This window comes from Macaca mulatta, chromosome 2, assembly GCF_049350105.2.
Source record: "Macaca mulatta isolate MMU2019108-1 chromosome 2, T2T-MMU8v2.0, whole genome shotgun sequence".
NCBI lineage: Eukaryota > Metazoa > Chordata > Mammalia > Primates > Cercopithecidae > Macaca > Macaca mulatta.
In genome coordinates, this window is record NC_133407.1 from 5,435,676 (window position 1) to 5,449,627 (window position 13,952).

The 13,952-nt window shown below is 40.1% G+C and overlaps 1 protein-coding gene across 1 annotated transcript in view; it reads left to right on the plus strand.

The window, feature by feature from the left end:
- The window catches only part of ATP13A5 (ATPase 13A5), a 115,273-nt gene that overhangs the window by 60,038 nt on the left and 41,283 nt on the right, over window positions 1-13,952 (plus strand). The window contains exons 13-17 of the mRNA XM_001095224.5: window positions 1,306-1,367; window positions 3,829-3,979; window positions 6,185-6,268; window positions 6,921-7,077; window positions 9,953-10,070. Of these exons, the coding sequence (XP_001095224.3) occupies window positions 1,306-1,367; window positions 3,829-3,979; window positions 6,185-6,268; window positions 6,921-7,077; window positions 9,953-10,070 (572 nt within the window). The remainder of the gene's footprint in view (window positions 1-1,305; window positions 1,368-3,828; window positions 3,980-6,184; window positions 6,269-6,920; window positions 7,078-9,952; window positions 10,071-13,952) is intronic.

A 13,952-nucleotide genomic window follows, 5' to 3' on the forward strand; every position in this document is an offset into this window, starting at 1 on the left:
GGAGAGAAATGAAACAAATAGCTCGTTTTCAGAAAGTTGTTGTTTAAGAAAAAATTCACTCTTGTGTTAGCACCTTCTTTGTGAAGTTTTCTTAATTATTTAATCTTGAAACGCAGGAAGAGTTTTGTCTTTCCACATCCCCTGTATGATTCACTTAACATTTTCTAGTTTGATGGAAGACTCCAGAAGGGCTGGATTCTGGTTCTGCCTCTCCAACCTACAGGCCACTATGACCTTAGTCTCCTCATTTTGCCTCTAACCTACCTCCACCCTGTTAACTCAGTTGTGAAAATGCAAATCATTGTAAACACTTTGCTATAAAGCATTATGCTAATGGATGTGCTGTATTGATGGAGGTTGCTATTGTATAGAAAGCTAGAAAATTCAGTGTCTTCTATAGAGATAGCCTTAAAAAGTCGTGTCAGAGACTTGGGTCTTAGTGTTGAAACAGGGTATTCTGCCATGCTAGGTAAAGCTCCCGTGGACCCTGGCAGTGCGGAAGCAGCTATAGCCAACTCCACTTACTCGGGGTATTAAGCAGGCCTAAAACTGTTAGCCTACCGCATCAAGACACCAGAGTCTGTAAATAATAAACGCCTGTGAAGCAATGAGGAAATTAGAAGTGCTGTGATAGTACTCAGTTCCATTTTTCTTTCTCTGTGACATTATCTAACAAATACTGTCCCATAGTATGGCGAATCAAATCTCTGAGCTATTTTTCCCTTGATCTAACAATAAAACCCACTTATGGGCATTAATTAATATTTATTATTAGCACTTACTTTCTCTCTATAGTCTCAAAGCCCTTTATCAACATTTCATTATCAATCTGGACAGTCACTGTGTCACCCATATTTTTAGAAAATTACTGTGAACCAGATGGCAAACTGTGAACTGAACAGTCTTGAAAATGAAGAAAAAAAATGTTCTGAGCTCTGCCTTAGCAAGACAGCAGGTGACAACTCAAAGTCAGACTTGGGCTGGTTCTTGTACTGAACCTCTCCTTATAACAAAAGCAACAGTCATAGCAATAACCAAACCAAACCAAACAAAACACTTTCATTTTTTCCTCGTAATGAGTAACTGAAGTCACCTAATTATCGACATGGTCTTTTGGGGATCATGTATTACCTGCTTAATTTTTCTTGTGGCTACTCTTCTCTGATTTAAAATTGGGTACTTACAAACAAGGGATTTAGACTACTGGATCTACTATAATATCTTAGAAGCTTGGGATTTGTTTAAATTACAATATAATTAAAAGGTTTAAATCTTATGCTAATATTGATTTTAATTTTTATTCAGACTGGCACTCTCACTGAAGACGGGCTGGACCTCTGGCAGACTGTCCCTACTGCTGACAACTGGTAGGCCTCTTATGTGAAAATGGAAGGTGTGTTTGGTGGAGTTACCGGATGATACTCAAATCCATCTTTTGGGTGTTGAGGGATGAATGTCACATAAAATATATATAATAACTGGCTGGAACTAGTTCCTAATTATTCTAACTTGCTTAAATGAATTCTAATTTCAGAATCAGAAAGGAAAAGTAGGTCTTCGAAATCTCTATGAAAAATGGAGTAGGATGAGGTGGATAATTAAGGAACTAAATGAATAAAACAGAGAAAAAAGAGTGAAATGAAGACCATGCTTAGTTAAAAACTACAAAACTTCCTGGGTGGCTAGTGCAGGCAGGTGGTGGTGAGAAATCTGGAAAAGCGGTTCACAGTATAGTGAGATAAAAAGGTGCAAATACCCCCACCTTTGATGTACAACACAGGCCATGAAAATTGTTACTATTAAGGCAGAAATGTCAGAATGGAGAAGAAATAGAGATTGATATTACATGAAGTCCTGACTTTTATGTAATTACATGGTGGGTAAAGACAAATTAATTTTGAAATCTAGTGAATCAAAGAAAGCCACCTGAAGGAGATGGCACTTCAGATAGGTTTTGAGGGACGTGAGAATTTTTACAGCTGTGTGCTAAAAGCTGGCACTAGGGAGAGGAAAGGGCAATCACATAAATGTCTACTCCAGAAAGAGCTACAGAAGGGAAGGAGGGCCCCCAGAGGGTGAATCTCCTCATGGTATCTCCCTGTGGCTTCTAGCTCCTTCCCTATGGGCTAAGACCTGCCTTCTCAAATTGCGTGGTGATGGCCTCTGCTCTTAAGCTCTGAGTACCCCATTTTGGCTCCAACAGCGGTGAGTCTGCTGTCAGTGACAGAAGACAGTTTGCAGGGGACTCCCAGGATGATGAAGGGGCCAGGTACAGCATGGCACAAGGTAACAGCAGACAAGCAGTGTGATGTTGCAGAAGATGCCCTGGACTGGGTGACAAGGAACCTGAGTTTGAACCCTACTCATGTGTCTCTGCTCCTGGTGCTCAGACGTCCCGGCCAGCCCTTCATCCAGACAGGCAAGGACTCTACTGGCCAGAGCAGTGAAAGGGAGAAAAAGATGTCCACAGTTTCCACCCCTCTATCCCTCCCTTGTCCCTGGTACTCTGAAGGTTTTCGGAGACTAGAAACAACTAGACACACTCACTATTCAGCTGTAAGGTGGGAGGAGAGGGAGGTGCAGGATGCCAGTTTGTATTATCAAAAGGAAAAACAGGCTTTAGAGGTGGGATGTCCAGGGCGCTTCAGGAAGTAGGGGCAAACTCTAAAGGGCTGAGTAGTGAGAAACACTTCCGCGTCCATGCAGCCTTCTTTCCTCTCCCTAATTTCCTGCTCCTTAAGTAGCCCTAGAGACTCCTTGCCTAGGGTGTGTGGCTTTTGCCGACAGCTCTGCAGAGTTTGCAGGTATGACTCCGAGCTCCCTGTTGATGGGCCTTCCCACAATGCGGCCATTACGTGAGCTGGCTTCCAGTAACATGACAAAAGTCCCTGGAATTCTATCCAAAGCCTCCGAAACTATGTTATTGATTGGCCGGTGGCAAACTCTGTTGAGAACACAATCCATATCCAACTCAAAGAAATGTTTTTATAAAGATAACTCTGCAGGCAAAATGTCCTGTTTAAAAAATAAAGAAACCAAGTGGACAGGGGCTTAAGGGTAGAGAAGTCTCCGGACAAGCACAGCAGTAGCAAGAAGTTTAATATGGATCTAGAGAACAGGGCATAAAGGACGTTAGTAGGACTGGACACTGTAAGGTAAGGTAGATCCGAAGTGGACAGGACTTTGAATATCAGGCTAAGGGGCTTGGATTTTATCATTTGGAGCACGAGGAGCCATGGGAAAGTTCTGAGCATTAACATTAGGTGTTTGCAAGTATACATACGTAACAAACCTGCACATTGTGCACATGTACCCTAGAACTGAAAGTATAATAAAAAAAAAGAAAATCTGGTGCATATATACCATGGAATACTATGAAGCCAAAGAAAGAAATAAGATCATGTTCTTTGCAGGGACAGGGATAAAGCTAGAAGCCATCATCCTCAGCAAACTAAAACATGAACAGGAAACCAAACACCGCTTGTTCTCACTCATAAGTGGGAGCTTAGCAATGAGAACACATGGACACAGGGAGGGGAACATCATACACCAGAGCCCGTCGGGGGGTGAAGGGAGGGAGAGCATCAGGACAAATGGCTGATGCATGCTGGGCTTAATACCTAGATGATGGATTGATAGGTGCAGCAAACCACCATGGCACACGTTCACTTATGTAAAAAACCTGCATTTTTCTGCACATTGATCCCAGAACTTAAATTAAAAAAAAAAAAAATTAGGTGTTTGGAGCTCCACTTTAGTAAGATTTAAGGGACAGAGTGTGCAAAATGATTTTATCAAAGACTTTACCTTCTCTACCTTCTCTAGCAGCTTCCAGGAAGCCCACAGCTTTGCCTCGGGCCAGGCTGTGCCGTGGGGCCCACTGTGTGCGGCCATGGCCAGCTGCCACTCTCTGATCCTTCTCAATGGAACTATGCAGGGAGACCCTCTGGACCTCAAAATGTTTGAGGGCACTGCCTGGGTAAGGTGATAGTTTCATGGAAAGATGAGAACCTGAGGAAATCTTTACTGGGAGTGCTGAAGCTTTTCTAATTTTTGTTAAAACACGGAGAAGATTCATAATAACATATATATGAATGGGTAACGCTACCAGAACTTCCCAACCTGTGCCCCAAAGAACTCTGTTAGTGGGTGCTGCATGAAATAGGCATCCATTCTTGAACAAGCTTGGAAACTGTTGTTTAAACAAAGTGAAACTCATTTCTTGACTGCATGATTCCTTTAATATACTGTGGTGCTTTGTGAATATTCAAGAGGGAATATGAGATGCAGCATTTACCAAATCTGACCTCAAAAACCTTATTGACACCCATGACCCAGCCTGTTCTCCAAAACATCAGTGTTTTCCAAAACACTATCAGAGAACCAGTAGTCTAAAGCAGAACTTTCCAGTCCAGCAGCCACGAGCCATACGTGGCTACTGAGCCCTTGAAATGTGGCTCTGCAACTGAGAAACTGAAATTTTAATCTGATTCCATTTTAAATAGTTTAAATAGCCACAAGTGGCTGGCGGTGACTGTATATTGTAAAGCATAAGCCTAGACACCAAACTGGAGGGCTGCATCCAACTGGTTCAATCTCCTGAGCTGAGTGTGAATGAAAACGGAAGGATGTAAACCCATACTGGGGGCTGCCACAGTGGAAAGCCCTCGCATTTCACCACTCTCCAGCTGGGTGAGCACAAAGCCAGAGCCAGGACTGAGTCCGTAACCTCATCTGTACATTTGGGGTAATAATGCCTCATTCACAGACTTGTGAGCACTGAGACTATGAATCTAAAGGGGCTTTGAGCCAGTGAAGAGCCAAACAAGTAGAGGGTGTTCACTAATTAACCAGTTAGTTAATTACATCCTGCTGCCTCCAAAGAACATCCTAAAGCTATGTACAATGATGTATAAAATACAGTACAGCAGTTAAATATAGCTGCAAAAGAATGGAAACAAATGATTGCAGGGAAACGAAGCACACCTAACAAAGAAGCTAATACAAAGATGTATAATAGGGAAAGTTTAGCTTTCTAGAGGGCAAATCAATGAAAGAGGAAACCTGGTAAAAAGAGTAACTTCTGATATCAGCAAGTTAAAATAGAGCATTTGCTGTGGACAAAAATTTGACATAGTGACCAATTCTCCGGATTTCAATGGAGAGGAATCAGTGTATTTAAGCAATGTCCTCACCAGAATCATTGGGATTGACATGGTGATGAGTTGTGCAGGGTCATTTTATATCTGGCTTTGGTCCTGGCCCTAACTACATCCCCCTCTCCATTACAGGAGGGCTGGTCTATCTTTACAAATAACATACTTGTTTGGGAATATAAATCTTTAGTATTAGCTCTGTAAAAACCATCTGTAAGAATAGTTGTACCTATCCCAAACAAAGCATAAAAATGCACAATTATTCACTGAGTTTACAGCTGGGTCAGAAGCTGTCTTGAGTATCTTTTGGTAACTAGGAACCTTCCACTCCACATACAGAGAAGGGCAACTGTCCTTTCAGACTGTCAGATTAGTTTTCAGAAGAAATTCAGGTCTAGAGAAATAAAATGGTGTCCCCAAGGTTAAACAGCTAAGTGGCAAAGTGGAAACCAAATACTATCTCCTGTTTTCTGACCTCTACTATTTATATATTGGCTTCTCAGAGCTATTAACTTCTGTTGTAATATCCAAAGAATACAAGTCATTTTCAAACAGGCTTTCTAATCTGCTAGCAGCTGACATACCAACTCCCTAGTTAACTCAACTAGGCTAGTAGCATAGGTATAGTATGAAGAACTAGTCCCATGTTTATCTCAGGACCCAATCCTAACTCATCTGAGAGCTATGGTGCTCAGCAATGTTGGAGACTACATCTCCACACAATCCTTCCTCCAGTTACTAGATATAATCATTTAGAAAGATCCATGGACCTGTAGCTAGCACTTCTTTCATCAATTACTTCTTAAAATGAATTCACAATATTTTTGGCTTTTGACATTCTATAATAAGTCCCCTAATATAAATTGACACAACAGAAATTTAACAATGACAGTTTTAAGATAATTGACCTGGAAGAGAAAATATGTAAAAAGGGCTTTGAAAACATTAAAGTATTGTGCAAATAAGAGATGTTTCTTTCTTACGATTTTTCTTCAAAGAATCTTATGAATGTTTTCATTTTATAACAGAAAATGGAAGATTGCAATGTAGACTCCTGCAAATTTGGGATGTCAGTTTCAAACATCGTAAAACCAGGACCAAAAGCCAGTAAGGTATGATTTCCTTCTTTATATCACATAGCTCTTTCCCCATAAAACTGCTAAAACATTTCTGACTTTCACATATTGTTATAGTCCTATTATTTTGCCTTATCCTAACAGTTTCCATGGTTGGTTTGCTGTTTCTTTCATTTCTGAATTTATCTATTAATTTATTCAACAAACACTACCTGTGTAGACTAGAGCACTATGCTAGGTGCTAGCAGATAAAGAGGCTTCAAAACAAGACACACTTGGTTCTGGGTTGGAGGAACAGGTAGACTGGTAGAAAAATCGATATAGGTGCAAAGAAGTGCAACACAACATGACAACTGCTATAATCAAGGCTGAAGAAAGAGTTTCAAGAGTCCTGACATGGGAGTGAATCCTGTTTCTGGGAGATAAAAGCACCACAGAGGAGATGACCTGTGAGCTTGGCTTGGAAGGTGATTAGGATTTCTCCAGGGGAAGGTCCTTGCAGTATAGACAACTTGTTGAGGGAGTCGCTTTAAGGCAGCCAGAAAAAAAAAAAAAAGTCAATATTGTGACAAATATACTACATCAGGATGTCTCTGGGCTCATTGCACAGTGAAGCCTTTTTGTTGGTGTGCATTTGGAAATATCACTTAGCAGCTTGTTAAGCTCCCTGTTGTTGATGGGCTTGCAGAGTCCGGTGGAAGCCATCACCACCTTGCGCCAGTTTCCATTTTCCTCGAGCCTGCAGAGGATGTCGGTGATCACTCAGCTAGCTGGGGAGAATCACTTCCATGTCTACATGAAGGGTGCCCCAGAAATGGTGGCCAGGTTCTGCAGATCTGAAACAGGTACTGACACTTTTCTCTTTCAAGTAGTAAAATACTTTTCTTTCTTTTTTTGAGACAGACTCTTGCTCTGTCCCCAAGGCTGGAGTGCAGTGGCACCATCTCGGCTCACTGCAGCCTCCACCTCCCAAGGTCAAGTGATTCTCCTGCCTCAGCCTCCCAAGTAGCTGGGATTACAGGAGCATGCCACAACACTGGCTAACTTTAGTATTTTTAGTAGAGACCATGTAGACCAGGCTGGTCTTGAACTCCTGGCCTCAAGTGATCTGCCTGCCTCAGCCTCCCAAAGTGCTGGGATTGTAGGTATGAGCCACTGTGACCAGCCGAGACCAAATACATAAAGCCAACAAACACAGAAAGCTTCACCATCAGTGAACGTGGAGCTGCTTGTTTGCTGGGTGGGTACAAAGCAGGTCCAGTAGATCCTAAGAAGCAGGGGCAATCATTTCAAGGCTGGGAGGTAGCGACTAAATATCTGGCTGTGGGTGCAGTAAGAAAAGTACAACCACAGTGGGGCATCTGGGAAGGAGATGAGATGTGAAGCTTGCATCCGGAGCCAGAACAGGGAGCTACCGAGGGTTAGAGAACGAGGGGAGGTGTGAATGAGGGAAATGAAGGGAGAGGTCTGGACGCTAGGTAAGTTCTGTAGACATGGCTGCTCTGTCACCTCCAGGGACAATCAGATAGATCGATGGGAGGAGAATATAGAAAAGATAAGTATCTTAGAAATAAAAGTGATTAGAGTAAATTCAATGGTATTAGAGCAAGATAATTTATCATTTTCACAGCAATTTCATCTTTCTGGGCCAGATTTTGAGCTGATTTATATTGCTTTTTAGTCTTATAAACATATGCACTCTTTAAGCGGCAGCCAGATTTATAAGAATGTTGTTGCATTCAAATGAGTTCATTTGGATAAAACTGATCTTTTGTCTTCTGATTTTCATGTAGACACTCCTTATGATTGCTGATGGCCATCAACTTGTGCAGAGAATTCTAGATTTGGCAAATGATTCCTTTAACTTCTCTATTGGGAGTCTTTTTATAAACCTTAGAAGTAGACCCTTTTCAGGCCGGGTGCAGTGGCTCACACCTGTAATCCCAGCACTTTGGGAGGCTGAGGCGGGCAAATCATGAGGTCAGGAGATCAAGACCACGGTGAAACCCCATCTCTACTAAAAATACAAAAAATTAGCCGGGTGTGGTGGCAGGGGCCTGTAGTCCCAGCTCCTCAGGAGGCTGAGGCAGGAGAATGGCATGAACCCGGGAGGCGGAGCTTGCAGTGAGCAGAGATGGCACCACTACCCTCCAGCCTGGGCGACAGAGTGAGATTCCGTCTCAAAAAAAAAAACAAAGTAGCCCCTTTTCTTCTGACTTTGATCTTCAGCACCGGTCTCATTAACGCTCTCCTTCACTGATTACAACATATACTGTGTTTGTTTTATTTTAGCTACATGGGTACAACTGAGCATCTTCTTGGCATTTAAACTGGTATCTATTGCCCCTGCTCTCTCATAAGGATTTAGGCCTGTCACTTGGCACTCGTTTTCCTGGCAGCTCTTCCTGTTCTTCCTGTTTTTCCAAATTCCAATCTTTGACTTATGCTAATACTATCTTCAGTGATTTCCACCACCACCCTACCCCATTTTTAGAAATAGAGAGCTAAGAACTTTCTTGAAATTAGATTCCCACCTCCAGGAATATTTTAGAATTACAGTCTGAAATGAACGGAGACAGAGAGATCTGGAAACTTCTCATTTTATGGATGAGAAACTAAGGTGCAGAAGAGAGACTTAGCATGACTAAGGTCCACATGGAAGTGGAATGGGGAGAATAGAACTTAGTTGATTTGCCACTTAAGCTACTATACCTCCCTTTGTTCTGTGGTTCCCTCTAATACCCTTATAGGTACATTATAAATCATAAAGATTTTATAAACATAGTTGTGATTGCCATGCTAAAACACACGAATGTTGGCATTGTGTCATCTTTCACCTAAAGCAGGAGTTGTCAAACTTTTCTGTAAAGAGCAAGATAGTTCTGACTTTAGGCTTTGCCAATCACATGGCTTCCATTTCAAGTACTCAACACTGTCACTGAAGCCTCAAAGCAGCCATAGGCAATGAACAATCAAATGGGCATGGCTGTGTTTCAGTAAAACTTCATTTATAAAAACAAGCTATAGACCAGATTTAGCCTGTGCATCTTAGTTTTTTTTTTTTTTTTTTGACCCCTGATCTAGAAGATCAGCTGTTTCTCTCATTTTATCCAAGTACCCAGTCCTGAGGTCTGTTCTTACTGAACCCAGTGGGTGCATTTGACACCCAGTTTGTCTGAGTCAGCTTGTGCTATTATAACCAAAGACCATAGACCGGGTGCTTGAACAACAGAAACGTATTCTTCACAGTTCTTGGGGCTGGAAAGGCCAGATGGAGGTGTTGCCCAGCGTGGTTCCTGGAGAGGGCTTGCTTTCTGGTTTGCAGATGGCTGGCTGCCTTCTTGCTGTATCCTCACGTGGTGGAGAGAGATGTGTTTTCTTAGGGCATCAATCTCATTCACGAGGGTTCCACCCTCATGACCTAACTATCTCCCAAAGGCCTCACCTCCAAATACTATTGCATTAGAGATTAGGCTTCAACATATGAATTTTGGAGGGATACATAACACAGTAAATGGCCAGCACATCTTTGGCATTTATTTCCATCAGAATAATGAGGACACACTGATGAAGTTGTTTGTGGCCAATAGCTGAAGTTTTCTATTAAAGCACTTCTATGGAATGAAAGTTAAGACAAGGTACAATGGCTGTGTCCTGGAGTCTTGCTTAGACCAGCCTTCAACATGACCTTACACTTACCTGTTTCTTCTACCCTGGCAGTGCCTAAGAATTTCCCACAGGAACTGAGGAAGTACACGGTGCAAGGCTTCCGTGTCATTGCTCTTGCCCACAAAACCTTAAAGATGGGGAACCTTTCAGAAGTGGAGCACTTAGCCAGGTAAGCAACTCAGAAAAGGACACTAGAGCAGGCTTTGTGTGCATGAAGTGTGAGTCCTGGAGATGAACAGATGAACAGTTCTAATCACCTTGAAGTCTCTCAAAGACAGAGAATTAATCTTGTACAGTCCCCTGATTCAGAGATGGACAATTGTAGATGATACTAGAGACGACTTGCTCAGGTCACAATGCTGGTTGGTGGCAGAACAAGGATGGTACTTGAGAGCTTCTGACTCCAAGATACCAGTGTGTTATCTCTGTTCGGCATTATGTTATGCCAACTTTAGTGTCAGCGCCCATCCCATCAAAACAACTAACGCTCCTTCAACCTCAGAGCATTATGTGACCAATGGACTTGGGTGTCCCATACACAGAGGGGCTGAGAGAGGGAGACAGTTGGCGCCTTGGAAGATTTTCAGAATCTTTTAGACATGTTTCATTTCAGTGCTCAATACTACAACACCTCCTTCGTATCTGTGAAGGTAACAAGTGCAAATTGAATTACTTATGAGAAATAAAATTCAGTATTCTTAATTACATTACAGGGATAAGTTGTCCTCATAAGAGGATAATTTATAAATTATTTTTTCTTTCAAAGTTCTTCAGTTTTTAAATGCTATTTTTAAATTATCTATGACAAAGGAGTAAAAAAATACTGTGGAAAATTGAATAGCAGACAATCTATTTATTTCTTACATTGGATTTGTGTTGCTGATAAATGCTCATTTATATACAGCTAGCCCCTTCATGAGAGATACTGATATCCTTGGTTTAACATTATTATTTGCAACCTAAGTCCATTGACTCTAAGTTAATTCGTAAACATAGTCCCTTCCTTATTCTGTGCTTGTTTCACCATCTATAAAATATGCAACTGGATGATCTCCAAGGAGGCTTTCAGCCATGACATTTTAATATTTGAAACAGGATCACAAAGCTCATTTTGAAATATATGAATGACATTCTCGGATTTAACATTGCAGGTGTTAGCTATTCTTGAGCAAACATAAAGGTCCAGACCACATAGGATTTGTAATTTTTTAAACACAAATTTGAATAATCCACGTTAAGGACATGTGTGAAGAAAAGATCTATGTAGCTAGAGATGGAGTGTAGCCATCACCCAGCTGTCACATACAAATGCAGCTGTGTTGTTCTCATATGAGAGCCACTAGTAGGATAGATAGACATTATTATAAACATAACAAAATAAGAAAATGAAGATAAAATGTGCTAGATTTCCAACCAATCCAGGTTTTTTTTTCAGGCAATATCAGGAGTCTATTATAGTTCTCAGAATTTAGTTACTATTTTCAAACAGGATAAAAGGCCAGGGTTTTGATTTATCTTAGAATCAAATTCTATTTAGAAAAGTTTTCCAACTAGAAAAATTTAAAACTTCTTAAAAATTGGAGTCAAAATGGGGAAGTAGAAAAGTTTTTTGAGATGACTTAAAAAGTCACTCCAAACTAAAACAACAGGAGGAATACTTCATCAAGGCTCACCCCTTCACTGGTTTAGCAGATTTGTATTGAACTTAACTGTGTGTCAGATGCTCAAGGAATTCAGAATTTATTCAGAAGTGAATAAAATAAAATCCTGCCCTCACGAATCTTATATCCTAGTTGGGGAAATAGATTATAAAATAGACCCATAAAATATTGTCCCACTAGTGGTTCTTAAATGACCTGAGGGGGAAAGTATAAAGTAAGTTAAGAGGACTTTTTAAAAAAGACAGAGAATGTCATTTTGCTTGGGCAATCAGCAAAGTCCTCAGAGGAGTAACATTTTAACAGACATCTAGTAAAATAAGAGAGAAAGACATGCACATATCCAGAGGAAGAGCATTGCAGAGAATACAAATGGTAGATACAAAGGCTTTAAAGCAAGTACTGCTGGGAAGGTTGTAGGGGAACAAGAAGCCAAGTGCCTAAAGTATTGAATGAGAAGAAGCATCATAAAATAGAAACAAAGAACATTTGTCTGTTTTTGCTTTTGTTGCCTGTGCTTTTGGTGTCATAGCTATGAAATCATTGCCAAGACCAATGTCAAGAAGATTTCTCCCTATGTTTTCCTCTAGTAGTTTCACAGTTTCAGGTCTTATGTTTAAGTGTTTAATCCATTTTGAGTTGATTTTTACGTATGGTATAAGATAAGGGTCCAGTTTCATTCTTTTGCTGGTGGATATCAAACTGAAAAGCTTTGCACAGCAAAGGAAATAACAGTGAGACGCAACCTATAAAATGGCAGAAAATCTCTGCAAACCATATATCTGATAAGAAATTCATATCCAAAATGTACAGAGGACACAATTCAATAGCAAAAATCAATAAATAACCCAATTTAAAAATGAACAAAGGCCCTAAATATACATAATAGACATTTCTACAAAGACATACAAATGGCCAACAGATACATGAAAAAATGCTCAACTTTACTAGGCACCAGGGAAATGCGAATCAAAACCACAATGAAATATCACCTGATACCTGTAAGGATGGCTATTTGAAAAGAAAACCTGTGTTGACAAGGATATAGAGAAATTGGAACCGTTGTAAAATGGTACAGCTGCTATGGAAAACAATGTGGAGGTTCTTTAAAAAATTACAAATAGAATGACCGTATGATACAACGATCCAAAATCCCAATTCTGAGTATATATCCAAAAGAACTGACATTGGGATCTCCAGAAAAGATATCTTCACCTTTATGTTCATTGCAGCATTATTTATAATAGTCAAGATATGGAAACAACCTAAATGTTCATCAGTGGATGAATGGATTTTAAAAATGTAATATGTACATATAATGGAATATTTAAGCCTTAGAAAAGGAGAAAATCTTGCCATATGAGACAACATGAATGAAACTGAAAGACATCACACTAAGTGAAATAAACCAGTCACAGAAGACGTAATACTGTGTGATCCTACTTATTTGAAGCATCTGAAATAGACATATTCATAGAAGTAGAGAGTAGAGAGTAGAATGGCGATTACCAAGGGCTAGCGGGAGAGGGAAATAGGAAGTTGTTAATGGGTATAAAGTTTCAGTTATGCAAGATGAATACCTTCTGGAGAAGTGATTTTAACACACATGCACACATACATATAAAACAGGGCAGAAGGAAACTTTTTGAGGTGATGGATATGTTTATTACCTTGATTATGGTAATGGCTTCATAGCTGTATGCATATTGTTTAAATCTATCTCCCTGTAATCTTAACACCATGGTGCACAGAAAAATGAACAAAGAATAAAAAAGAGTTCTTGGCCCCCAAATTTACTTTTTAAGAAGCCACCCTAGAATCATCCCATTTCAGAGGAAAGTTCCTATATAACTAATGCAACCCAGTTGGACTAGAAGCCACCTTCAAATTCTGAAAACTGTTCAGAGCCCTGTCTGATGCCGATAAATATTATTCAAGGTGACAGATGGAGACTAAGATGAATGACACCGTATTCAACTACTACTATCGTGTCTTGCATGTATGCAGAATGCACTTAACAAATGCCAAATAAACTGAAACAATTGCAAACTCAAAAGAGAGAAAGCTATGATAAATTAAAAACTAAAGTATATTGGATTAACATATTTAAAAACCAACAGAAGAGTTGGAAGATAAGCACATTGTTTTTAAAAATAAAGTAGGAAACTGGAAAAAACAGATTTAGAAGTGGTTGCCTCTAGGAAGGAGAGGGGTGAGATGGTGTGGAGACACAGACTGTTGGTTTTCATTATAAGCTTTTAAGTTTGTTTTGATTTTTAAAATGTGCCTGTATTACATAAATAAGACTTATAAGGAAATTTTTAAAAGAAGAAATAAATTGAACTACTGAGCGTACATAGATACACTTTAATATTGATTTTCTCCTGGATACA